The following is a 27,283-nucleotide window of genomic DNA, read 5'->3' on the forward strand; positions in this document are numbered from 1 at the left end:
AATAAGAAATCCTAGACGTGAAAAGAAAATCAAGGAAAAATGAAGATTGCCTTTGATGGGCTCATCAGTAGCCTGGACACAGTCAAGGAAAAAAAATCAGTGAGCTGGAAGATAAGTCAATAGAAACTTCCCAAACTGAAAAGCAAAGACAGAGAAAGATAGACAGCACAAAGAATAGAACATCCAGCAATTGTGGAACAATTCCAAAAGGTACAAGATGTACATAATTGGAATAATAGGAAAAGAGACAGTAATCATTTGAAGTGATAATGGCCAGGGATTTTCCAAAATTAATGACAGACACCAAACCACAGATCCAAAAAGAACATCAAGTAAAATAAATGTCAAAAAAAAAAATCTAATTCTAAGTAAATCATATTCAAATTGCAGAAATGAAAGATGAAGAGAAAATCCTAAAGGAAACCATGTGGGGAAAAACAGCTTGAGGAACAAAGATAAGAATTACCACAGACTTCTCATTTAAAAAAGCATGTAAGCAAGAGAGTAGAGTACAATATTTCAAATGTTCAAAGGAAAGAAACCCTAGAATTCTATATCCAGTGAAATTATCTTTCCAAATTGAAGAAATAAAGGCTTCCTAAACAAAAACTGAGAAAATAATTTCCAGCAGACCTAATTAGCAAAAAATGTTACATGAAATTATCCAGAGAAAAAGAAAATGACATAGGTCAGCAACTGAAATCTACATAAAGGAAGGAAATGTGTCTTAGAATAAAGGTAAAAATATTTTTTCTTATTATCAATAGATCAAAAAGATAATCATCTAAAGTAATAATAGTAAGAATGTACTAGGGATCACAGCACACGTATAAGTGACATGAATGATAGTGAAGTCATAAAAACGGGATAGAAGGCTTGGAAATATTGTTTTAAAAAACAAACAAACAAACAAAAATCACCTGTATTTAGAATGGGCCCCGTGGCACAAACCTGTAATCACAGCACTTTGGGAAGACCACTTGAGGCCAAGAATTTGAGACCAGCCTCGGCAACAAAGTGAAACCCCATCTCTACAAAAAATATAAAAATTAGCCAGGCATGATTGAGTGCACCTGTAGTCCCAGTATTTAGGAGGCTGAGATGAGAGGATTGCATTAGCCCAAGAGTTGACGCTATGATTGATCACACTACTGTACTCTAGCCTGGATGACACAGTGAGACCCAGTCTCAAAATAATAAAATAAAGAAAGCCACATTTAATGTGAAACAATATTGTACTATTTGAAGGTGAATGTAGATTAATTTAGAATTTATATTGCAAACCTTAGGGCAACTACTACAAATTTTAAGGAAGTATAGTTGACATGCTAAGAGAGCAAATAGAATCATATAAAATAGTCAGTTAAAACCAGAGAAGACAGAAAAGGAGAAGTTTTTAAAAAATAAAGAACAAACCGATAAATAAAAAAGAGACTTAGACTCCCACACAGTAATAGTGGGAAATTTTAATACCCCACTGTTAGTATTAGACAGATCAATGAGACAGAACATTAACAAGGATATTCAGGACTTGAACTCAGCTCTGGATCAAGTGGACCTAGTAGATGTCTACAGAACTGTCTATCCCAAATTAACAGAATATACATTCTTCTCAGTGCCACACGGCACTTATTCTAAAATCGACCGCCTAATTGGAAGTAAAACACTCCTCAGCAAATGCAAAAAAACAGAAAACATAACAGTCTCTCAGACCAGTGTAATCAAACTATAACTCAGGATTAAGAAACTCATTCAAAACCACACAATTTCATGGAAATTGAACAACCTGCTCCTGAATGACTCCTGGGTAAATCATGAAATCAAGGCAGAAATCAAGGAATTCTTTGAAACCAATGAGAACAAAAAGACAACGTACCAGAATCCCTGGAACACAGCTAAAGCAGTGTTAAGAGGGAAGTTTAAGGGCTGGGTGCGGTGGCTCACACCTGTAATCCCAGCACTTTGGGAGGCTGAGGTGGGTAGATCACAAGGTCAAGAGATCGAGACCATCCTGGTCGACATGGTGAAACCCTGTCTCTACTAAAAATACAAAAAATTAGCTGGGCATGGTGGCGCGTGCCTGTAATCCCAGCTACTCAAGAGGCTGAGGCAGGAGAATTGCCTGAACCCAGGAGGCGGAGGTTGCCGTGAGCCAAGATCGTGCCATTGCACTCCAGCCTGGGTAACAAGAGCGAAACTCTGTCTTCAAAAAAAAAAAAAAAAAAAGAGGGAAATTTATACCACTAAATGCCCACATCAGAAAGTTAGAAAGATCTCAAATCGACACCCTAACATCACAATTAAAAGAGCTAGCTAGAGAAGCAAGAGCAAACTAATCCAAATGCTAGCAGAAGACAAGAAATAACTAAGATCAGAGAAGTGAAGGAGATAGAGACAAGAAAAACCCTCCAAACAAAAAAAAAATCAGCGAATCCAGGAGGTGGTTTTTTGAAAAAATTAACAAAATAGAACACTAGCTAGACTAATAAAGAAGAAAGAGATGAATTAAATAGACACAATTAAAAAATGATAAAGGGGATATCACCACTGACCCTACAGAAATACAAACTATCATCAGAGAATACTACGAACAGTTCTTTTTTTTTTTTGAAACAGAGTTTCGCTCCTGTTACCCAGGCTGGAGTGCAATGGCGCGATCTCGGCTCACCGCAACCTCCGCCTCCTGGGTTCAGGCAATTCTCCTGCCTCAGCCTCTTGAGTAGCTGGGATTACAGGCACGCGCCACCATGCCCGGCTAATTTTTTGTATTTTTAGTAGAGACGGGGTTTCACCATGTTGACCAGGATGGTCTCGATATCTTGACCTCGTGATCCACCCGCCTTGGCCTCCCAAAGTGCTGGGATTACAGGCGTGAGCCACCGCGCCCGGCCCTTACTACAAACAGTTCTACACAAATAAACTAGAAAATCTAGAAGAAATGGATAAATTCCTGGACGCATACACCCCACCAAGACTAAAACCAGGAAGAAGTCGAATCCCTGAATAGAACAATAACAAAGTCTGAAATTGAAGCAGTAATTAATAGGCTACCAACCGAAAAAGGCCCAGGACCAGATGGATTCACAGCTGAATTTTATTGGAAATACAGAAAAGGAAAGGGAAAAGGGAAAAAAGGGAAAAGGAAAGAGAAGAGAGAGGACAGAGGAGGGGAGGGGAGAGAAAGAAGGAAGGGGCAAGCAATGAATAGAAAACAGTTACAAACATAGTAGATATTAATCCAGCTACATCAATAATCCCTTCAAGGCCTGGGTGCAGTGGTTTACACCTATCATCTCAGTACTTTGGGAGGCCAAGGCAGGCAGATTACCTGATGTCGGGAGTTTAAGACTAGCCTGGCCAACATGGTGAAACCCCATCTCTACTAAGAATATAAAAATTAGCCAGGCGTGGTGGTGAGCACCTATAATCCCAGTTACTTGGGAGGCTGAGGCAGGAGAATAACTTGAACAGGAGGCAGACATTGCAGTGAGCCAAGATCGTGCTACTGCATTCCAGCTTAGGTGACAGAGTGAGACTCCATATAAAAAAAAAAGCAAAAAAAAATTGCTTCAAGTATGAATGGTCTAAGTACACCAACTAAATGAGATTTTTAGAGTGGATTAAAAACTAAACAAAAAACAAAAAACATGGCCCAACTGTATGTTGTCCACAAGAAACTCATTTAAGACTCACATAGGTTAAAAGTAAAGGAATGAAAAAGAGTAAAGAGTTATGGAAAAAGATATACTATGTTAACTTTAATCAAAAGAAGCAGGAATAGCTATACTAATTGCAGACAAATAGACTTCAAAACAGGAAATATTATCAGGAATAAAGAGGGGCATTACAAGCCAGGTACAATGGCTCACATCTGTAATCCCTGCATTTTAGGAAGCCAAGGTGAAAGGATTGCTTGAGGCCAGGAGTTTCAGACCAGCCTGGGCAACATAGCAAATCAATATTTAATAATCTGTCAAAAAAAGAAAAAAAAAGAAAAAAACACCAGGCCGAGAGAGTTTCACTGGCGAATACTACTAAACCCTAAGAAAGAAATGATAACAAGTTTCCACAATCTACTCCAGAAAATAGAGCAGAGGGAACACTCGAATTCATTCTATTGCAGTAAGGAAGCCAGCATTCCTGTAATATAGTAAAATCAAATAAAGATATTAAAATAAAGGAAACTACAGATGAATAGCTCTCATGCAAAACTTTTCAAGAAAATATGAGCAACTAGAAACCAACAGTGCATAAAATGAATGATACCATGATCCAATGGGACTTATTCCAGGTATGCAAAGATGGTTCAACATTCAAAATAAAGATCAGTATAATATATCACATCCACAGGCTAAAGAAGAAAATCATATGATCATGTCAATTGATGCACAAAAAAATGTTTGACAAAATACAACATTCATTCATGATTTTTAAAAAAAGGTGAGGCACAGTGGCACATACCTGTAATCCCAGCACTTTGGGAGGCTGAGGCGGGTGGATCACCTGAGGTCAAGAGTTTGCAACCAGCCTAACTAACATGGTGAAACCCCATCTCCACTAAACATAAAAAAAAAAAAAAAAAAAAAGAAACTAGCCATGCGTGGTGGCACATGCCTGTAATCCAAGCTGCTTGAGAACCTGAGACAGGAAAATCACTTGTACCTGGGAGGTGGAGGTTGCAGTGAGCCAAGAACATGCCGTTGCACTCCAGCTGGGGCAACAAGAGCAAAGCTCTGTCTCAAAAAAAAAAAAAAAACTTGGAGCAGGGAAGCAGGAGAAAAAAACACCCTGAGCAAACTAAGAATCAAGAACTTCTTTAACTTGATAAAGAACATCTACAGAAAAACTCCCTACAGTTGACATCATACTTAATGATGAGAAACTGGACACTTTCCCAAAAAAATCAGGAACAAGACAAGAATGTCTTTTTACATAACTCCTATTCAACATCATACTAAAAGTTCTAATTAATGCAATAAGATAAAAAGTAAAAATAAAAGATATATATATATATAGAGAGAGAGAGATAAAAAAACAAAACTTCATTCACAGATTATATGCTTGTCTTTATAGAAAAATCTCAGAGAACCAGCAAGAAAATCTCAAGGAACCAATAAGCAAGTAGAACAAGGCTGCAGGATTCAAGGTTAATATGACAACATCTCTCCTACATACCAGCAACTGGAACAACTGGAATTTGAACAACTAGAATTTGGAAAAAAAAATTACCATTGACAACAGTAAAGGGTATTTTTGTTAAGCATAAGCCTAACTAAATATGCATAGGCTTTATTTGTATTAAACTATAAAACTCTGATGAAAGGAATGAAAGAAGATTTAAATAGACAGATATTCCATGTTCATGGGTAAGAAGATTTAATACTGTTAATATGTAATTCCTCCCAATTTGATCTACAGATTCAATTCAATACCAATAAAAATCCCACACGCTATTTTGTAAATGTTGACAACTGAATCTAAAGTTGATACAAAAATGTCAAGATGCAGGGAAGCCAACACATACTGGAGAAGAACAAAGTTGGAGGACTCACAATACGCAATTTCAAGACTTGCTACAAAGCTACACTAATCAAGACAGTGTGGTGGTACTGGCAATAGGTTAGATTTGTAAGTCAATCGAATAGAATAGAGAGCCCAGAAACAGACCCATCTAAATACGTGTCGTTGACAACAAAGCAAAAGTAGTTTGGTGGAGAAGGATAGTCTTTTCAACAAACAGTGCTATACCACTGGACATCCATATGCAAAGAAATGAACCCAGACACAGACCTTACATCTTTCACAAAAATTAATTCAAAATGGCTCATAAACCTATGTGTAAAACACAAAACTATAAAACTTCTACAACATAACATACGAGAAGGCCTACATGACCTTGAGTATGGTGATAACTCTGTAGACATAACAACAAAAGCATGATCCAGGGGAAAAAAAATTGATGTTAAACTTTATTTTAAAACTTTTGTTTTGCAAAGGACACTTGAGTACCAAAAGACAAGCCACTGACTGAGAGAAACTACTTGCAAAACACATCTGATAAAGGACTTATATCCAAAATATACAAAGAATTCTTAAAACTCAACAATAAGAAATGACTCAATTAAAAATAGGCCAAAAATTTGAATAGGTATCTCACCACAGAAGATAGACAGATGACAAATACCATATGAGATGTTTTGCAACTAGCCTGGCCAACATGGTGACATGCTGTTTCTACTACAAATATAAAAATTAGCTGGGCGTAGTGGCACGTACCTCTAATCCCAGTTACTTGGGAGGCTGAGGCAGCAAAATCACTTGAACCCAGGAGACGGAGGTTGCAGTGAGCCTAGATCGCGCTACTGCACTCCAGCCTGGGCAACAGACCAGACTCTGCCTCAAATTAAAACATATATATATATATATCAAATGTTGTCCAATGTCATTTGTCATTAGGAAATTGCAAATTAACACAAGACACCAGTATATATTTAATAGAATGGCTAAAATCCAAAACCTGACAATACCAATCGTGAAGATGTGTAGCAACAGGGATGAATTCATAGCTGATGGTAATACAAAATGCACAGCCACTTTAGAAGAAAATTTGGTAGTTCTGTACAAAACTAATCACATGCCTAGGTATTTACCCAACTGAGGTAAAAACATATGTCTACAGAAAAACCTGTGTATGAATGTTTACGGCAGCTTTATTCATAATTATCTAAAACTGGATGTAACTATGATGTCCTTCAATAGGCGAATGGATAACCAAACTGCAGTTAGATCCATTCAATACAGTATTACTCTGTGATTTAAAAAAAATCTATCAAGCCATGACTTTTCACACACAAGAAACTTAAAAGCATATTGCTAAGTGAAATAAGCCCTCCAGGCTGCGCGTGGTGGCTCACTCCTGTAATCCCAGCAGGAAGGCCGAGGCAGGTGGATCACGAGGTCAGGAGTTCAAGACCAGCCTGGCCAACATGGTGAAACCCCGTCTCTATAAAAATAATTAATTAATTAATTAAATAAAACAAAAAAAAATTAAGAAATAAGCCCTCCTAAGAAAGCTACATACTGTATGATTCCAATTATTCCAGAAAAAGGAAAAGGGAAAACTATAGCAAGGGTAGAAAGATAGGAGGTTGCTAGAGGGAAAAGGTTAAATTAGTCAAACATAAGAGGATTTTAGGACAGTGAAAACTATTCTGTATAATCTTGTGATTGTGGATGCATGACACTGTGCAATTGTCAAAACTCACAGAACTTTATAGGACAAAGAATAAACCTTAATGTTTGCAAGTTTTAAAAATAAATCATTTAGGAGGTCAGGGGACCTCTGGATTTAATGCAGCATGTGACCCAGCAAGCTGACTGTACTATACATGTATGAAACAGCCTCACTGGGAGAGGTGAGGGAAACAGGGGACAGTCTTAAATAATTTTGTAAGTAAGTGGAGTCTGTGGAAAGAAAGGCAAAGAGCCATACACAAGTACAGGACTCCACGGAACACGGGTCAACAACTCTGATTCCACTACTACACATGCACAGACGGTCCCGAACTAACAATGGTTCCACTTACAGTTTTATGACTTTACAATGGTGTGAAATACACATTCGATGGAAACCACCCTTTGAATTTTGAACTTTCAACCTTTTCCCAAGCTAGTGGTGCAAGGCACAGCATTCTCTCGTGATGCTGGGCAGCAGCCATGAGCTGCAGGTCCCCAGTCAGCCACGTGATTACAAAGGTAAACAACTGGTACTGTGCTCTACAGTATACTGTATTCAATACATTACATGAGACACTCACACTTGTTATATAATATGCTTTGTGTTAGAAGACTTTGCCTAACTGTAGGCTAATGTAAGTGTTGTGTGCATGTTTATGGTGAGTGAGGCTAAGCTATAATATTGAGAGGGTTAGTTGTGTTAAATGCATTTTTGACTATGATATTTTCAACCTAGGATGACTTTATTGGGATATGGCTCCATCGGAAGCTAAGGAGCATCAGTATACTGTAAATGAACAATTAAGAAAAAGGATGGAAGAACGTGAGAACCAGGTTTCTGATTTCTACAGTAGGAGCTTACAGACAAGGCAAGGGAAAGAGGCAAGAATGATCCAGATGGTAATGAACTAGAGTCAGAGACAGGTGTGAACTCAAGTTCAGCTTACCATAGATACAAAGTGTTAGTTACTGTGATGGTTAATTGTAGGTGTCAACTTGACTGGGCTAAGAGATACCCCAACAGCCTGTAAAGCCTTATTTGTGGGGATATCTTTGAGGGTGTTTCCAAAAGGGATAAGCATTTGAATCAGTGGACTAAGCATGGAAGATCCAATCTCCCTGTGGGCAGGCACTATCCAATTGCCTGAGGGCCCAGACAGGAGGAAAAAAAAAAGGCAGAGGAAGACATATATCCTAGAGGTTCTGTCTCTCTGGAGAATCATAATATGTTGCATGAAGAAATATTTATAGATATGCATATATACAAGGGTTAATATACAGATTTACTTCCTTGCTCTGTCAGGAAAAAAATTCCTTGCCCTCTGAGAAGGCCTAGAAGCAATGAGCACATGTAGGGTACAGATTTGGTTTCTACTACCATGCCCCAATAAAAGGAACCAGTGCTCCTTGGAAAAATGGCTGCTTCTAGAACAGGAGCAGGAAATATACAAGATGAGCCTGGAACCATTTACAATGCCAAAAAAGTAAGGAATGCTAACCACACACAACCCAGTATGGAAAGTGGGGGAAGTAACTTTACATTGAAGGAACCTGAAAAATACTACCTCAGCCAGGTGATTGAGGACTGCATCAATAAAAAAAAGTCATGTTGACAGAATGTACCCTTGAGCCAGGCATGGTAGCAGGTGCCTGTAGTCCCAGCTACTTAGGAGGCTGAGGTGGAAGGATGACTTGAGCCAAGAGTTGGAGGTTGCAGTGAGCTATGATCACCACTGCATTTCAGCCTGGGTGAGAGAGCAAGACGCTGTCTCAAAAAATAAATGAAAACAAGACAAAGAAAAAGAGGGAGAAAGAAAAAGGGAAGGGGAGGGGAGAGGAGGGGAGGGGAGGGGAAAATGTACCCTTGATATGTGATGAGAATGACACTTTATCTCTGTGGTCTTCCTCTCCCAAAGCCAATCACCCTCATCTATCATGAGAAAAATATCAGACAAATCCCAACTGAGGGACATTCTATAAAATACAGGAGCACACTTCTCAAAACTTTGAAGGTCATCCAAAACAGGGAAAGTCTGAGAAACTGCCCCAGCCGTGTTGACAACTAAATGTAACATGGTGTCCTGAATGGAATCCTGGAACACAAGACTAGGGAAATCTGAACAAGACATGGACTTTGGTTAATAATAACTGTATTCATTTTTTACTGCTGCCATAACAAGCTACCACAAACACAACAGCTTAAAACAAAACAAATGCAGGAGTCTGATACAGAACACACTGAGCTAGGATCCAGGTGGTGACAGGTGCGAGTCTCTGTCTGCTTGCCCTTTCCAGCTTCTGAGACCAGCAACTTTATTTGGCTCAGGGCCCCTTGCTCCATCTCCAAGACCAGCAACATCAGGCCAAGTTCTTCCCACGCTACCAACTCTCTGGTCCTCTATTTGGATCCCCTCTTCCAGTTATAAGAAACTTTGTGATCACATTGGTGCCGATCCCCCACCATACACAAGGATAATCTCTCTATTTTAAGGTCAGCTGATTAGCAACCTTAATTCCATCTACTACCTTAATGCTCCTTTGTCACAGGGGACCTAACATTCACAGATAGAGCCTTTATTCAGCCTACCACAATAATGTAACAATGTCAGTTCATTAATTGTAACAAATATACCACACCAATACAAGCTGTCAGTAGCACAAGAAACCAAAACCGGACATGGGGTATACCAGAATCCTCTGTACTATACTTATAATTTTTCTGTAAATCAAAAACTGTTCTAAAAAAATTTATTTTTAAAAAAAGTGTCAAGGAAAGTCACGCCAACCAGTGCCGACCTGCAGAGAAGTGGGGGAGAGTGACCCCCACATCTGTGCAAATGCCCCCATAGGAACCAAAGGTCGGGTGGGGGAGAGGCACAAAACCAGGCGGCAATCTAGAGCACTCAGGGTGGAACCACCCACCCTACAAAGGACAGCACCAACGGGAAGATGCAAAGCTGGCAGGCAGGGCAGTGAGAGTCCCTGGCACAACTCTGTGGACAAGGGAAAGACAGCAGTGAGAAAAGAAAACTCAGCAAGAAAAAATTACCCATAAATTTTTGTTAAATGAACAAACAAAAAAAGGTTAACATGGCAAAGAATGCCTTCAATATTATCAGAAAACTGGATAATATGTCTGCAAATTTCAAACGGGTCAAAGACAAAAATATATACATATATACACATAAAGAAAGCAATTATATGGCAAAATGTTAATGCATGCTCCCACAACAGGGTGCCCCTACTTAGTCTGTCCTTTTATAAGGAAGCTGAGCTGAAGGTAACTCACAAGGAGGCCTTTGGGGCAATACTTATGAGCAGGGTCATAAAAAATACATATGTATACTGCTGATCTTCCTACCCTGCGTGCATGTTTTCTCATCTGATCCTCCCACCACCTTTCTGCGGATGGGATGAAGCAGCTGAGGCCCTGAGCATGGAGAGATGATGCTACACCTCCCCAGCCCTGGCTCCAGAGCCCACGTTCTCTTCCACTGGGTGAGGACTGGTTAGAGACAGGAAAACACTTATTTTTAGAAATACTCCATCATCTATAAACCTACACTTCCATCTACATTCAGACGTTTGCTGCATCTCCAGAAACGAGACCCCTCTCGAGGGCTGCAGGGCTGCCGCCTCGTGCATCCTGCTTTCCCTTCCGCAGCAGTTCCATATGGCTTGTCTGGCGCTACAGGAAAATCCTCCTGGCATCTAAGCGAGCACAACACTCCTATTTTTAGGCTCTTAGAATAACAACTCTGGCTGAGATAGATGTCGAGTGACAAGTTTTATAATTAGGGCCCAAATAGAGGCCTACTAATAATTTGCTTCTAAGCAATAGTACGGCAATTCTTTCATTCTGGCTGGATCTGATGCACAGTGATGGTCCTAAGTATAAGACAAAATGACAGCTACTGATTCAGGGCAAACAGGGGTACTCAGAGAAGCCTTCTCATGGCTTAATGGTTTTTATAACCACTGTGTTGGGCCTTGTGCTAACCATAGGCAGTAGTGGCAGAGTACTCTGCTCTTACTAATAATAGCACATAGCATAATAAAACCCATTTTTAAAAAACAGTAACACCCATCCCTCCTCCCCGCCCCCATTCCCACCCACATTAAAGGAAGTATGCCTTCCCTAACAGCTTTGGGCCCAGAAAAAGTACATCTGAGCAGCTCAATGATGGAAAACATTATTACTGGAGTAACAGAAAGACTTCTCACTATACATAAGCTATTAAACCGTGACAGCACCTTCACAGCGCACCACGAGCCACTGTGGGGAAAACAGTTGCACCAGATCTCTGTCCTCATGCTAGGGCTGTTTGCTTTGGCTGCTGTCACTGTTTTTGAGGGTTAAGGAGAAAAGCAAATAAAGAGCCAGAACAGGCCAGGCATGGTGGCTCACGTCTGCAATTCCAGCACTTTAGGAGGCCGAGGGAAGTGGATCACCTGAGGTCAGGAGTTCAAGACCAGCCTGGCCAGCATGATGAAACCCCATCTCTACTAAAAATACAAGAATAATTAGCCAGGCATGGTGGCGGGCACCTGTAATCCCAGCTACTTGGGAGGCTGAGGCAGTAGAATCATTTGAACCCAGGAGGCGGAGGTTACAGTGAGCCAAGACTGTACTATTGCACTCCAGCCTGGGCAACAAGGGTGAAACTCCGTCTCAAAAAGAAAAAAAAAAAAACAGAACAAGGGAAAAAGCTTTTATTCATGAAAAGTCACAACCAAAAAAGACCACATGAAGTCCTTTCTAATGACTATTAAAAAGAAAAGTGTTGGAGAAATTTGCATTGTTAACATGAGAAATCTACCTATTCAAAGTAAAATTCATAATTCCAAATTACCCAACTTTTAAATTTTGTTTTTACCATGCATTTTATAATTCAGTATCACTCTTAATGAGAACCCTTATGATCCCCATGAATTCCCACTAAACCAAGAGATGACTGCTATTTTCAGGGAGTGCAGCAGAGCAGTGGGCAAAGCCGCAGGGCGACCATATCATGTAGGATGCTCCAGCAGCGGCCACCTGACAAGCTTATCGTTTATAACTAAGCCAACCACATAAGCGGTCCTGTGTCCACCATGGCTGGTGGAATGAGCCTGCCAAATCCACAACACGAATGCCTGATGAGTGCGTGAGTGCAGATCTGGAGGAGCATTTCAAAGGCACTGCAAGGGAGGGATACTGGTTCTCGTTCTCAAGAACAGAACGGGCAGTCACCTGCACATGGGGCCCCAGATATGTGGGAACGATGACATCTACACAATGGTACTTTGCTTTCTCAGCAAACCAAGAGAGGACAATGGATGTGGGTGGCTGCTAGCCTCAGGTGGCCAGGGCAAGTTACACTGCCCGAACTTACTGTCCGATTCACACCGAATTAAAGGAGGGAGAAACTGGTTTGAGTCTTCACTCAAAACCTGAAAATTCTTTACTGGGTACAGAGTTTCAGTTTTGCAAGATGAAAAGAATCCCAAAGGTGTCTGGTGGTGGTGGTGGTACAACAATGCAAATGTACCTAGTGCCACCAAACTGTACATTTAACACTGGTTACAATGTTCAAATGTTGTGTACTTGACCATAGTTTTATTTAAACAACATGTGAAATTCTAGTGGTCAGAGATTTCTGCAGTTGGGCTCCTAATGTAAATAGAAAAACAACTTTCCTAACCTCATTCCCCAAGCAATGAATCATAAATCCATCTGAACATAAATGTGCTCTGGGTCCACATTGCTCACCCATGACACAGTCCTCTAGCTGCTCCATAAATAACCCCTGGATGAGGACCAAGTCATCTGCTTCGCCTCAGATGGAATGTAGGGGTCCTGTTGTATTGAGACTCCATACAGGGTGATATCATGCTCAAACGCATGACAGCAGGAATCCTTAGCATCATAGCAGCCAGTTCCAAACCCGGTCACTGCTTTGTCTTTTTCACACTTGTAGCTGTGGCTATAAGGAATACAGTTCAGTGAAAACTCCCCAGCGCATCTATCCACTCAGCCATTCATTGATAGAAGGTGGTCTCCTGCCATGATGGTTATGAAGAGTAATTAGATTTCATTTCTCTTAGTGAACAGATGATTCAGGTCTATAAAATAAAGGCCAGGGCCATAATGGGAGAAGGAAAACCAAGATGTCATAAAAGGTTTGGCTTTAAGATCTGATACAGGCCGGGCGCGGTGGCTCACGCCTATAATCCCAGCACTTTGGGAGGCCGAGGCGGGTGGATCACGAGGTCAAGAGATCGAGACCATCCTGGTCAACATGGTGAAACCCCGTCTCTACTAAAAATACAAAAATTAGCTGGGCATAGTGGCACGCACCTGTAGTCCCAGCTACTCGGGAGGCTGAGGCAGGAGAATTGCTTGAACCCAGGAGGCAGAGGTTGCGGTGAGCTGAGATCGCGCCATTGCACTCCGGCCTGGGTAACAAGAGCAAAACTCTGTCTCAAAAAAAAAAAAAAAGATCTGATATAGTCTTCAAATGAAACACCAGGTGCCAGAGACATCAGGGTTAGATTGTAACAGTTACCTGCGCCACCTCTGCTGCCAAATGCAGAACAATACAGGATTACCCATAGCTCTGCCCTGGATGTTGAGGTGCCATTCTTGGTCTCCCAGAGGCCATGAATAGGGGCCTGACTGCTCCAGGTATTGGCCACTCATGGTCCTGACGGTTCCAACCCTATGTAACCCGCCCTTACCTTTCTGCTGGGTTCTTTCCAGACGTGCCCATTTTAATTCTAAACTTTCCTCCCTTAGAGACCAGGAGCCCCTAACTCATGAAGACTAGAAAAATATGACACTATGTTGTAATCAAATATAACGGTACAAGCAGCACTCTCTTGCCAGTTTCTGCTATGTCAAGAGAACCCTTGCTGAAACATTTTTGACTACTTCTCCATTTGATTGAGACAGTATCTGCCTTGGGTCAAGTACTTTAACAACCCAGTGCACTCTGATACAGGTGCAGACTGTAACACAAGACTTCTCATTTGAGTCTGGATAACGTATCACTTTTGACGTCCCATTTTAACAAGCCCAACAGGTATCACCTGTACTCCCAAAATCACATCTAGAGAACCAGTTATAAAGAATATCTTTTCCAAAAACCTTCCCTAAGAAAATAAGGTCCAATCTCAATATGTTCTCCTAAAAGCAATTTTTTTCCTTGATTTCAAAATTAACCCATTTTTATTATAGAATTTTGGAAAACATATAAAAGCACAAAGAAGAAAACTAAACTTTGTCGCTCATCTTGCCACTCAACAATAACCAATTGGTATATGTCCCTCTAGCCTCTTTCCTCATTAGCCATAGATTTAGACAATTCAGTTCCCACACAGGATACTGAGAATTGGAAGTAAAAACAAAAAACAAAACAAAACGAAAACAAGACTGAACATGAAATGCTACGATTTCTTGTTTCATGCTCAGAGACAGTTGCAGAAAGGCTGTTAAACTTGTTCAGCGAGACTCACAGCTCATGATGCACAAATCAGCTTCCCAGCCAGATTTAATCACAAATGCTGCCTGCTGCCTGACAGCCCTGTATGCTGTTACAGACACAATTTTACCTCCACCTGGCAAACCACACTCTTGTTTAATGGCTCTCTATGTAATAAAAGGCAGGAAATGGAGCTTAGAGGCACTCATGGATCAGAGAAAAACATATAAATAAGACAAGGCAAGAGTGCCTCCTTTGCAAAATGGAAATCAATATGAGAGGCAAAGGGGTCAGTGAAGGAAGACAACTCCATAGGCTCAAGTTCAAAATAAAAGACAGTGTTCCGGCAGTGGGTTCCGGCTCCTCACGTGGAAAGAACTCCCCAGGGAGCCTGTAAAACTACAAACAAATCTTGAAAAGAAGTAAGTCTGCCTGTTTCATCAGGCTCACCAAGCTACATCCATTTCAAGACAGCAATTTATGTGCAATTCCTAAAACAAACAACTATCTAGAACACCCACTTCATGCTCAGGACACTCTAGTTGATTAATCCTCCCCTGGGGAAAGGATGAATCATTTGCAAACTGCAGCCACTGAGGCCACAGGGGTTCCACTCATCTTGAAGTGTGCAGGTATACTAACAGCAGTCAAGCTTAACACAAAAGTGTTTGGCACGACTGTTTCCAAAACCCTTTACAACCTTTGCTGTAAGCTCATACCAGAAGCATCAAATTACATCTAATTTGCTACAATTAAATGTCAGATGTTTACAAACTATAGACACTTTCTTAAGTGCACATATAAGGGGGTACAAGAGGAAGGGCTGGGCTCCGTTATCGATTCCCAACACCTGGCATACCTGGTTCCTGCTGTGCCCTCAATAAATATTTGTTTAATCAGCTCTTTCAGTAAAATAAATTCAAAGAACCCAGTTGTTTAAACTCAGTTACAGGAAACTTTTTCCATATGCTCTAAGTACCTGGAGTTTTGTTCACTGTGGTTTCTGATCATGAAATCCGATTACTCAAAGCCTGCCATCTGTCACTCTCTTTCAGTAATTTGCAACACAACAGTTACATGGTTCTGTTACAGTACCCCACTAATCTCATCCTGGACTGGGCAGAAGATACTGTGTCAGTAACTAAATTTGTATCAGGGACTACACAGAGTTTCTTTTTGTTTTTATTTTGTTCTGGTTTTAGAAAGAAGCACACAGTGCAAACATTTCAGCAGGTATTAAATGTATACTCTCAGACACTGTCTTCTCTTCTATAGGGTCATACCTATGGGAATTCAACCATTAATTCTGAAAAGCAGAGAAAGTAGGAGAGTAGGGCAAGCTAGAGGTAAGGAAGGCGAACACACAGGAGTTCTACCCCATGGAAATAAGGAAGCATAGTTGGCCCCATAGTCCCTGGTCTGACTTCCCCGTAAAGTGACAACACATAGAGCTAGTCTGTAAAAAACACTGCCAACTGGTGTGCTTCACAGAACCTGTTGCTTTCTCCAGCTACCAAGAAAACTTTGGATCAGGGCTCAGTCACGTGTGCGTCCCAACAGTGTCCAAGGTAGAGACAAGGAAGAAAGGGAGTGAGGATAAAATGACAGCTCACTCTGTCTCTAAGGCTATCACACATTATGACGGACAGCAGTCGCCCAAGCCGTCTCTAGAAAATCTGTCCTTTTGACCCCAAGATACATCTCCACCAACATTCACAGACAGACAACCTGTGGGGAAAAAAGATGTGGAGCCAGTAATTAGAAAAAATCAAATGAAGTTAAAATTTAATAAGATGGAGCGGAGGAGCCTTAGTGAGAGCAATTTACTTCCTCAGACTCATGTCTCTTCATTAGGAGGAGTTTTCTACTGGGAATTCTGATCTTGAAATCTGATTGTTCAATGCGCTTTCCATTTAGGGGAAGTTGCAGCCTTCAAGATTCTGAATCTCAGCCAGGAGCAGTGGCTCACGCATGTAATCCCAGCACTTTGGGAGGTGGAGGCGGGTGGATCACTTGAGGCTAGGAATTCAAGACCAGCCTGGCCAACACAGTGAAACCCCATCTCTACTAAAAATACAAAAATTAGCTGGGTGTAGTGGTACATGTCTGCAATCCCCGTACTTTGGGAGGCCGAGGCGGGCAGATCACTTGAGGCCAGGAGTTCAAGACCAGCCTGGTCTTAAACCCCATATCTACTAAAAATGTAGAAAATAGCTGGGCATGGTGGTGCACGACTATTAATTCCAGCTACTCAGGAGGCCAAGGCACAAGAATCATTTGAACCCAGGAGGCAGAGAGTGCAGTGAGCTGAGACTGTACCACTGCACTCCAGCCAGGGTGACAAAGCAAGACTCTGTCTCAAAAAAAAAAAAAAAAGATTCTGGATCCCTGAAACAAACCAGTGCACAGTGCTTGTTTGAAAAATGCTTTGACATTTATTCTGCAGGAACAGGAGCAGTGGTAGTGATGGCACCAGGCCATCACCACCAGGGCCCTGGACAACCCATGACCTGGCTCTTACTCACATCAGGGAGGCTGGCCACCAGGAGAGATGGGGCAAGTCCTCATCAGGTAAGGCTGACAACATATACGGATCCCAGGAGCATTCAGGAGGGTGCTGATTATTACTGGAGCTCTAAAAACCTCCTCTTAATTCCATTTAAAAGATGCTTGGCTGGGTGTGGTGGCTCACATCCGTAATCCCAACACTTTGAGAGGCCAAGGCAGGAGGATCACTTGAGGTCAGGAGTTGGAGACCAGCTGGCCAACATGGTGAAACCCCATCTCTATTAAAAATACAAAAAATTAACTAGGCGTGGTGGCACATGCCTGTAATCCCAGCTACTCAGGAAGCTGAGGCAGGAGTGTCACTTGAACCCAGGAAGCAGAGGTTGCAATGAGCCGAGATCGCACCACTTCACTCCAACCTGGGCAACAGAGTGAGACTCCATCTCAAAAAAAAAAAAAAAGAAAAGAAAAGAAAAGAAAAAAAAGATGCTTAAGTTGTTAGAATAGTAAGTATGGAAACAAAAATAAAAATAAGAAAAATCTCCACCAATCTCACTGCCTCAACAAATCAAATCAACTTCATGTTTCCAAGTTTCCTTCTGGTGATGGGTGAGGAGGCAGGAAAGTACTATCTTAGTATTTGACTGATTTCCTACAGATGGGTAATGTCCCTGGGGCCCTGAGAAGGCCCAACAGACATAAGGACTCCAGTCCAAGGAAGTCATAAGAGAACCTATGTTTGGTCTAACTATGGAAGTTGTACACTGCTCTAGACCCACAATCCTCACTCTGCTCTGTATCAGCTATGTGGCTTGGGTAAGCAGCCTCACCTCTCCCAGTCTCAGCTTCCTCATGTGTCCAGCGGAGATCATCCCCACCACACTGGTCTGCATGGAGATTAAACAAACAGGCGCAAAGCCCCTGGCCCACTTGCTCTTACAGGCTGAAGTTTGGAAGGGGTCCACTCACCCCTTCCAAAAAAGGTATGTTGAAATACTAATCTCCCCCATACCTCAGAATGTTACCCTATTTTAAAATAGGGCCATTGGAGGTATGAAGTTGTTAGTTAACATTAATTAAGAGAAATGAATATTTTTTTTTTTTTTGAGACAGAGTCTCGCTCTGTCCCCCAGGCTGGAGTGCAGTGGTGCAATCAGCTCACTGTAGCTTCCGCCTCCTGGGCTCAAGCAATTCTCCCTGCTTCAGCCTCCCCAGCAGCTGGGATTACAGGTACATACCACCAGCCCAACTAATTTTTGTATTTTTAGTAGAGATGGAGTTTTGCCATGTTGGCTAGGCTAATCCCGAACTCCTTGTCTCAAGTGATCTACCCACCTCAGCCTCCCAAAGTGGAGACATTACATGTGTGAGACCCTGAGCCCTGCAGAGAAGTGAAATTTAATGTTATTTAAGATGAAGTCACACTGGAGGAGGCAGGCCCTTAATCCAATGTGATTGGTATCGTCACAAGCAGACAGCCACTGAAGACACAGACACACAGGAAGAGCACCGTGGTGTGACGGCCAAAGCAGAGATAGAGCCATGCAGCTGTGAGGAACCCCAACGCAGGCCAGCCAACTCCCAGAACCCAACGAGAGGGAAGGCAGAACTCCGCTATAGGTTTCAGAGGGAGCATGGCTAACAAGCTGACTTTGGACTTCTGGACAATGGAGCTGTGGTCTGTTGTTTTAAGCCACCTGATTGAGGATCAGCCCTCAGAAACTAAGACACTGCCCAACTCAAGTCCTGGCTCTTCTCCATACACAGTGAGAGAGCTTTAAATATACAAAGAGATGGCTCTCCAAAGCCTCCCACAAGAGACTGACCATCTCACCCAGCCAATCTTTCTGGAGCCTAAGGGGATTTCATAACCAGTTTCTATTTACTAGTCATTAACGTTGCTATTTACTTTACCTATTGCCCTGACCTGTCAATAATCTGAGTCCAGCAAAGGGCAAATTCAGTGGGGGGGCACCCGTACATTCAAAGTCTATGACAGTTGGTTAGGTGGCAGAACATTTTTTTTAACCTTTAAAAAGAGTAATCTCCTTCAAATTTCTCCATATGGAAGGAGGTGGAAAGCCAGCCTCTTGCAGGGCCACTGGAAAGTCTTCTCTCAGAAACTTCCTCCTCCTTGACCTGAACACAATGCTGGTTTGCTGAAGTTCCTGAAATAGCAAATGCCACTCTTATCACATTCATCATCAACCACAAAGTCAAGAATGAGTGAGGACTGGGCTCTCTTCAACGTGGGGAAGGGGCTGCCTGGCCGCACAGCCAGACAGCCATGTACCCCAGGCCCTACCTCCAGAGCCTGGGTTCTACTGGGCCAGGTTGGGGCCTGGCTTTCAGCACATTTTTTATTATTTATATAAATTTTGGGGGTCCAAGTGCAATTGTACATAGTGCTAGAAGTCCTAGCCAGAGCCATCAGGCAAGAGAAAGAAATAAAAGGCATCCACATTGGAAAAGAGCAAGTCCAATTATCCCTGTTGATTGACAATATGATCTTCTATCTAGAAGAGCCTAGAGACTCTACCAGGCTGGACATGGTGGATCACACCTATAATCTCAGCACTCTGGGAGGTCAAGGCCATCAGATTGCTAGAATCCACAAGTTCAAGACTAGCCAGGGCAACATAGTGAAACCCTGCTCTACCAAAAAAATACAAAAATTATCTGGGTGTGGTGGCATGCACCTGTGGTCCCAGCTACTTGAGAGCCTGAGGTAGGAGGGTCCCTTGAGCCTGGGAGGCAGAGGTTGCACTGAGTTGTGACCACATCATTATACTCCAGCCTAGATGACAGACTGAGACCCTACCTCCAAAAAAGAAAAAAAAGACTCTACCAAATGACTCTCAGATTTGATAAATGAATTCAGTAAAGTTTCAGGCTACAAAGTCATCATACAAAAATCGTAACATTTCTATACACCAATAACAATCTAGCCGATAATGAAATCAAGAAGGCCTCAGAATTAAGGCTCCTCAGGCGGTTCCAATATGAAGAGCCATGGGTAATGCATGTTTTCCAGTAGCTATCACACACGAACTTACAACTAAGTCCCCCTGGCCCTCCATGTCTCCCCATGTCCATCCAACCAATAGGGGAACAATGTCAGTGAGATACAAACCACCCTAGTTATAGATGTCTCCACACTTTACCTGGTACCCTCCTCCTTGTGGACTCAGGAGCCTGCACCTCCTCTTACACCCTAAGCATCCTATCTCTACTCCTTTGCTTCCCTTCCAAACAGGCTCAGAAGAGGTGAGAATCCCTCTGACTCCTTTCCTGCTAGATGTGGTTGCATTAACTCCCTGGGTCTCCTTCTAGGGCAGGGGTTCTCAACCTTTGGCTGTAATGAAGAGCTGGCCTGGCCCCACTCCAGAATCTGATGTCATTGGTTTGACATCTGCCTGGGCACGGGCATTGTCACAGGATCCCCCATGACTCACTGTGCAGCCAAGACCAGGACCACTGTTCTAAGATCTTTTCTTGTTCCCTCTTCCCTAAGGCTCTTGACTCTGCCATTGTCTGCCCTTAAGCTGCAATTTCACTTCTCTAGTCACTTTCACCTTGAAAATTATAGAGCAGCGCAGCGGAAGGCACCTGCTGCCTCTTTCTTCTTTATCCATTGCATCTAGCCTCCATCCAGACAATTCTTCTACAGCAGGTCCTTGAAAAGACACCAATCAAATATTCAAGCCTTAGCTCTCTTATCTGCAACATGAGGATAACAGTCTCTCCTGCTGATGAACTTGAAGTGCCCCCTCCACAGAACAGGCAAAATAACCCAAGTGAGCTAGGTCTCCCTCATGCCTTCACTTCAGGTCCAGCCCCACAGTGCAGAGAGGGTCCCTCACTCCGCCACCACCAACACCAACGTGGAGGTGGCAACAAGGACGCTCCATCATCTGAAAGCCAGCTCCTCAGACCAGGACAGAGGGCAGCAGGAAGATCCCCCTTATATCTTGCCCACGACATGCTGGCAGGTCATCCTGATCCTTCTGCCTCCTTGTCCACTGCTCCCAACTCAAACCATCTCTCATGTGCCCTGCCTTCCTGGTGCCCACCCCTCCAGGTGCCCGACACATCTTAGGCTGAGCTGTGGGTTGCTCCACTGGTTCTCAATCCTGCCTGAGCTCTGGAATCCTCTGGGGAGCTTTTGAAATCCCAATGCCAGAGATGCTAGTGGTCTGTGGTGCGGCCTGGGCTACTGCCAGTCCTCCATGTTCTCACCTGTACAGCCAAGGGTATAAACCACAGGGTCTATCTATCCTATTACGTGCACAACTAAGCAGGGCCTTTGTTATCTGATGCATCTGCCTGCTAAAATATGCCTAGGAGAACATAAAGTACAGGCAAGAAAAAGCCAACCTACGCTTAGGAAGAAACTACCTGGCAGTGTCATTCATCAAATAGCTAAATGCAAAAAGACAGAAGGCCCATGCAAAGACTTCGATCTCAGGTTCAACCTTGTGGCAGAAACACTGGGTAGGAAACAAAGTCCCAGGAAGCTCTGAACAGAGCCAAAGGCCTTACAGGCAGTGACTCATGTCCGACCTTAACAACAGCTAGCTCACAACCACGGGCTAGGGACATGGGGCCGTTAGAGGGAAAGTACTCAGAGGGCATGGCACATGTACACATGCACACTCTCACACCCAGAAGCACGTCCGAGTAGGGCAATAACACCTTAAAGGTGAGAGCCGATCTCTAGACCACAGCTGGATGTGCAGCAATCATTGCGGGGTGTCTTTATTTTCATTTTTTTCAAAACTCCTTAGCCCTATTAAATTCAGCTGCCTAGAAATACTGATCTCACAAGTAGCATGATACATTGAAGAGCCTAACCTAACAGATCCTATGAATGGGCAAATCCCCCTCTTTCCTAAGAAAATATATTAAAATATCTCATATCGCTAAGGACCTCTTTTCAGAAAAGAAAGAAAGAAGTCAGAGAAAAAGAATTCCAGGCCCAACACAGTGGCTCATGCCTGTAATCCCAGCACTTTGGGAGGCTAAGGCAGCCAGATTATGAGGTCAGGAAATCAAGACCATCCTGGTTAACATGGTGAAACCCCGTCTCTACTACAAACACAAAAAATTAGCTAGGTGTGGTGGCACACATCTGTAGTCCCAGCTACTCAGGAGGCTGAGGCAGGAGAATCGCTTGAACCTGGGGAGGCAGAGGCTGCAGTGAGCCGAGATTGTGCCACTGCACTCCGGCCTGGGCGACAAAGTGAGACTCCACTTCAAAAAGAAAAAGAAAAAAAAAATCCAAAGGGTTTTGTTGACAAAAGTATAAAGTAATACTCTATTCTATCCCTTATAACACTGTTATCAGCTATGCCTGTTTGAATAGGTCGTTTCAGCCCCTCCCATCATTAGGTAACATGTATCAGACATATGACACGTGTCAGGGACTGCGACAAGCTCTACACACTCATCGCCTTTGTTTAAGCCTTGCCGCCCTAGAGGTAGACATAGTCCCATCCCCAGGGCTCAGGGAGGCTCTGTAGCTGGTATAGGGTCACACAGCAGAGTGGGAGAGGGACTGGCACTCACATCTCAGATTCAGTGTCTGGTGACAACCCATTTCCTGGTTTAGAGATGGTGCCTTCTAGCTGTGTCCTAGGACAATGAAAGGATGGAGAGAGCTCTCTGAGGTCTCATTTGTAAGGGCACTAATCCCATTTTAAGAGCTTCACCTTCAGGATGTAATCACCTCTGGAAGGCCCCACCTGCTAATATCATCCTGTTGGTGATTCTGTTTCAACCTAAGGATTTGGGAGGGACACAAACATTTAAACCATAGCAAAATGCTATTATTCCAATTATATAAACAAAATGCAGCAAGGCACGAGGTGGTTCATGCCTATAATCCCAGCACTTTGGGAAGCTGAGGCAGGCAGATCACCTGAGGTCAGGAGGTCGAGACTTGAACACAGGAGGTGGAGGTTGCAGTAAGCGGAGATCATGTCATTGCACTCCAACCTGGGCATCGCAATGGACTCCATTAAAAAAAAAAAAATGAATGGATAACGTCAGGAAATCAAAACAAAAAGGTTAACTGTGGGATTATGAGTCCTTCTTTTTTCTTTATTTTTCCAATTTCCTACAATTGACATTTAGTTATAAACTCATGACAGAAAGCATCATTACATTTGTTTTCTCATTTAAATAGCTAGTTCATGACTGAAAACAATTTTTTCAAATAATACTCTATTGATGGTTTTGTTATGTTTCATTCCTAAGGACAGCCAGCCCTTTTGATAGCTTGGTTGCATGCATGAACATAATACTGTACATGAAACCAAAACGTACAGTATTAGACTATTTGAGTTTTCAATTAAAGACTTTAAAATAAATTTTTAAACAAAACAGTCCCCCCAGATTTTGAAGACAGATCCACTTATGTTTTTCAACCGTATGCAGGTCAGAGCAGCACCACCACAAGCCCTTCACAGTGGTGTCAAACACTGATCAAGGTGTAAAATGTGCTTTGCCACAGCTGGGAATATAGACTTGTATGGTGGCATTTGTTGGAGAAAACATCAGGCCCAGCAGGTGGTACAGCAATGTGATGTGGGTGTGTAAGCAGCTGCCAATCAAAGGTGAAAGGCATGGCACAGCGTCAAGGCAGCACCTGTGTTTACCAGAACACACACGGTAAAGGTATTAGGAATAAATACATAAAACAGATCAGGAAACTGGCCATGGTGGTACACACTTGTAGTCCAAGCCACTTGGGAGGCTGAGGCAGGAAGTTCACTTGAACCCAAGAGTTCAAGGCTGCAGTGAGCTATGATGACCACTGCACTCCAGCCTGGGCAACAGCCATCACAACCAGCGTGGTGGAGTCTGTAGGCTTTTCTAGATAGAAGGTCATATTGTCAGCCAGTAGGGATAACTGAACTTCCTCTTTTCCAATGTGGATGCCTTTTATTTCTTTCTCTTGCCCGCTCGCTCTGGCTAGGATTTCCAGCAGTATTCTGTGGTTGTACATAGTGCAAATTAGCACTGTGGCTAATTTGCTTAGTGACAGTTCTAGCAGTATTCAGAGTAGGCCACAACCACAAAAATACTGTGGAGCCACTGCCCCAAATGCAACTTCTCAAGCACCAGTGTGCACGGCTAAGTAAGTCATGTACCTGATCTCACCTGCCCCTGCCACAATCTGTGGAAGCTGTGTTCTTGGGCTGTTTCACCCTGTGATTGAGTCTCACCGCTACTCCAAAGACAGAATGTACTTCCCATGCACTGTTAGGAACAAATCACCTTAAGGGCCAGTATACTGCCACAGATACAGGCCTACCTTACAAAAAAAGAGGAAGATTCAGTTGTTTGCTTTGTTTTGTTTGGGCTATAGTTACAGGTACAGTTTTATGATGAAGGATACAACTCAGGAACAGCCACATGGAGGAAAAGGAAGGTCCTGCAGAGTCCCCAACAGGGAGATTCCATGGCCTCTCCCTCATGGCACATCAGCGTACTCACCAACCAGGAGGCTACACCAAACCTCGATGTTTAGAGTAATGAAACTCATCAGTGTCATTATATAGGCAGGAGTGATTAAACTTCGGCCATGTGAGTGGACTCAATCTCCAGTCCTGTTGTCCTGTCCCTGCATTCGTTACTTTGATAGAGAGCTGGTTGTTTAGATTCGGCAAGAGGCTCATGGAGTAAGAACTGAAGCCGTAAACCTTCTGCCAACCAGTGAGCACTTCCTTCCCACTGCCACCGGATCTCCGACACCATACAAACACAAGGTCAGAGGCCGCCAGAAACAGCAGGAGAGAGGAGATGGAGGATTCATTATAATTGCCAAGAGAAAACGAATTCCAACCTTTTCTCTTTCTGTAGACGCATGTATAAAAGAATTTTCATCATTACATAGGGTGTCTAAGAAAAGCTCATTTCCTATCTCAAGGCTCTATAATAAATGCTTCAAATTTCCTAAAAATAATTTCTGGAGAGTGCTATGCGGGTTGTTTGCAAGCTAACCAAGACGAAAATGACCACATTTCTAGTCCCCAAATCCAAAAATACAAATACTAAAAAATTCTTCAAATTTAAGAAAAAAACATGCTGTTAATGCAGTACACTCAGCTGGCTGAGGAGATGTGGCAAAGACTCTAAATAAACCCTTGGCTGAAATGATGAGGTCAGTTAGGGTTAACCCCCAAGAGCAGAGAACATCATCTCTGGAGCCCACCATAAGCCAAGCCTGAACTCACGGACCAGATCCAATGTGACTTTGTTCCCTAACTTTCTTGCGGACATGGTCTCTGTGTTGGTACACACCCAGGTCTATCAGCTGCCAGAAGTACTTGTAGTTCATTACTTAGGAAGCTGTGGAAAAAAATACTACACTCAGAGAGTGATAAAGAAGCTGGGTGGTCAGGAATCCTCTTTCAAAGCATTTGGAGACGTGATAGGGCTTCCTACAACATCAGGACAGGAGGCGAAGTACTCCTCAAGTGAGTCAGAGCCCTTACCTTCCCATGTGCCTTAGAAACAAGCTCTTCAATAACCAAACTATCCCACGGATGAACAATCTAAGATCATCAAGGTTCGTGACATTTGTGTGTGAATCTATTTCCTCTGAGCAAATGATATTTTTATGCCTGTTTGAAAAACAAGCAGCCTCCCATGACAACTGCATTTATCATCCAAACAAGCAGCCTCCGGCCACTGCTCCGGCCAACATCACTTCCAGCCAACAAGAGCAATCCGGTAAAGCAGCACCTACCGAGCCTGGGGGGCACCCAGGGCCAGGGTTCAGATTCTGACAACACAATCCCACATTCCTGAACTGGCTACTGACAGCCACTCCCTTCTAAGAGTACACAAGAAAAATGGTTTAAAAAAAAAATCACATTTTCCAGGTCTAGTGCAGGCAGATATGAGTAACATTCTTACAGATTTATGAAGCACTTGCAAAGTCAGGAATCTGAGAAAATTATACAGACATTTACTCATATAGACACACACACAGGCCTACTTCCAGAAATTTTATTTCCACAAAGCACAGTATAGTGTAATTTATTAGAATGCCACTTATTTTAAAAATCTTTTTCTGTTCCAAAGAAAGTCCTGGGTCAGTCTTATGCCCTTACATCCAATGATCCCCTGAAAAACCAAGCCCCTAACCACAAGCACTCAAGATCAGAAATAATGCATGTTGGGCAATGTTTCCTGTCTTTTTACACCTAGCAATAGTGTGAAATTGCTTGCAGGATGAGATACAGAAGCCTTTATGGTGCAGCAATATGATGTAGAGCCCAGAGGCTTAGAGATATCTAAATGCATCGTTTAAAAACCATTACCTTCCTTAATGCCAGAGTGAGGCAGGGTAACCCATAGCCATACATTAAATTAAGAAACATTCCCAAACCTCATTTGAGTGCATAGCTCTTCCTTCATCCACCAGACATTTTAATTACTAGCATTACCAGAGAGTAACAAACTTGAACTCCATTCCCCTTCCCCTTCAGTCCCTGTTAGGTTATAATGCTGTCTTAGTCCATTTATGTTGCTGTAAAGGAATACCTGAGGCTGAGGCATTTATAAGGAAAAGATGTTTATTTGGCTCACAGGTCTGCAGGCTGTACAAGAAGCATGGTACTAGTATCTGTGTCTGGTGAGAACTCAGGAAGCTTCCACTCATGGTGGAAGGTGAAGGGAGCTGGCATATACGGAGATCACATGGTGGGAGAAAAAGGCAAGAAAGAGAGGAGATGGGGCCAGGCTCTTTTCAACAATCAGTTCTTTCAGGAATTTACTCTGATGAGAATAGCACCAAGACATTCATAAGGGATCCATCCCCAAAACCCAAACACCTCTCACCAGGCCCCCTCTCCAATACTGCGCATCAAATTTCAACATGAAACTTGGTGGGGCCACACAAACCATATCCAAACCATAGCAAATGCTTTGAGGGCAAGAATTCTCTACCACAAGCATCTCTGCTGGGTACATATGTCCTTCCCATAAGCACTTCTTGAGTGAGCACTAGTGACTAACCAGCATCACAGAAAGAGACAAGACACCAGGACCCTGCTACCAACAGC

The 27,283-nt window shown here is 42.7% G+C and overlaps 1 protein-coding gene across 3 annotated transcripts in view; it reads right to left on the reverse strand.

Annotated features, from left to right (window-relative positions):
• Positions 1-27,283, reverse strand: part of TBC1D8 (TBC1 domain family member 8) — a 136,668-nt gene that overhangs the window by 85,815 nt on the left and 23,570 nt on the right. The window contains exon 1 of one of the 3 annotated variants that reach the window (XM_064371354.1): positions 10,800-10,835. The exons of the other annotated variants lie outside the window; for them this stretch is intronic. Coding sequence (XP_064227424.1) covers positions 10,800-10,830 — 31 coding nt within the window. The 5' untranslated portion in view covers positions 10,831-10,835. Of the gene's footprint in view, positions 1-10,799; positions 10,836-27,283 lie in introns of those variants that run through there. 3 annotated transcript variants of the gene reach the window in all.

Source organism: Aotus nancymaae, unplaced genomic scaffold (assembly GCF_030222135.1).
Source record: "Aotus nancymaae isolate 86718 unplaced genomic scaffold, 86718_ANA_hifiasm-v0.15.2.pri h1tg000131l, whole genome shotgun sequence".
NCBI classification, from domain to species: Eukaryota; Metazoa; Chordata; class Mammalia; order Primates; family Aotidae; genus Aotus; species Aotus nancymaae.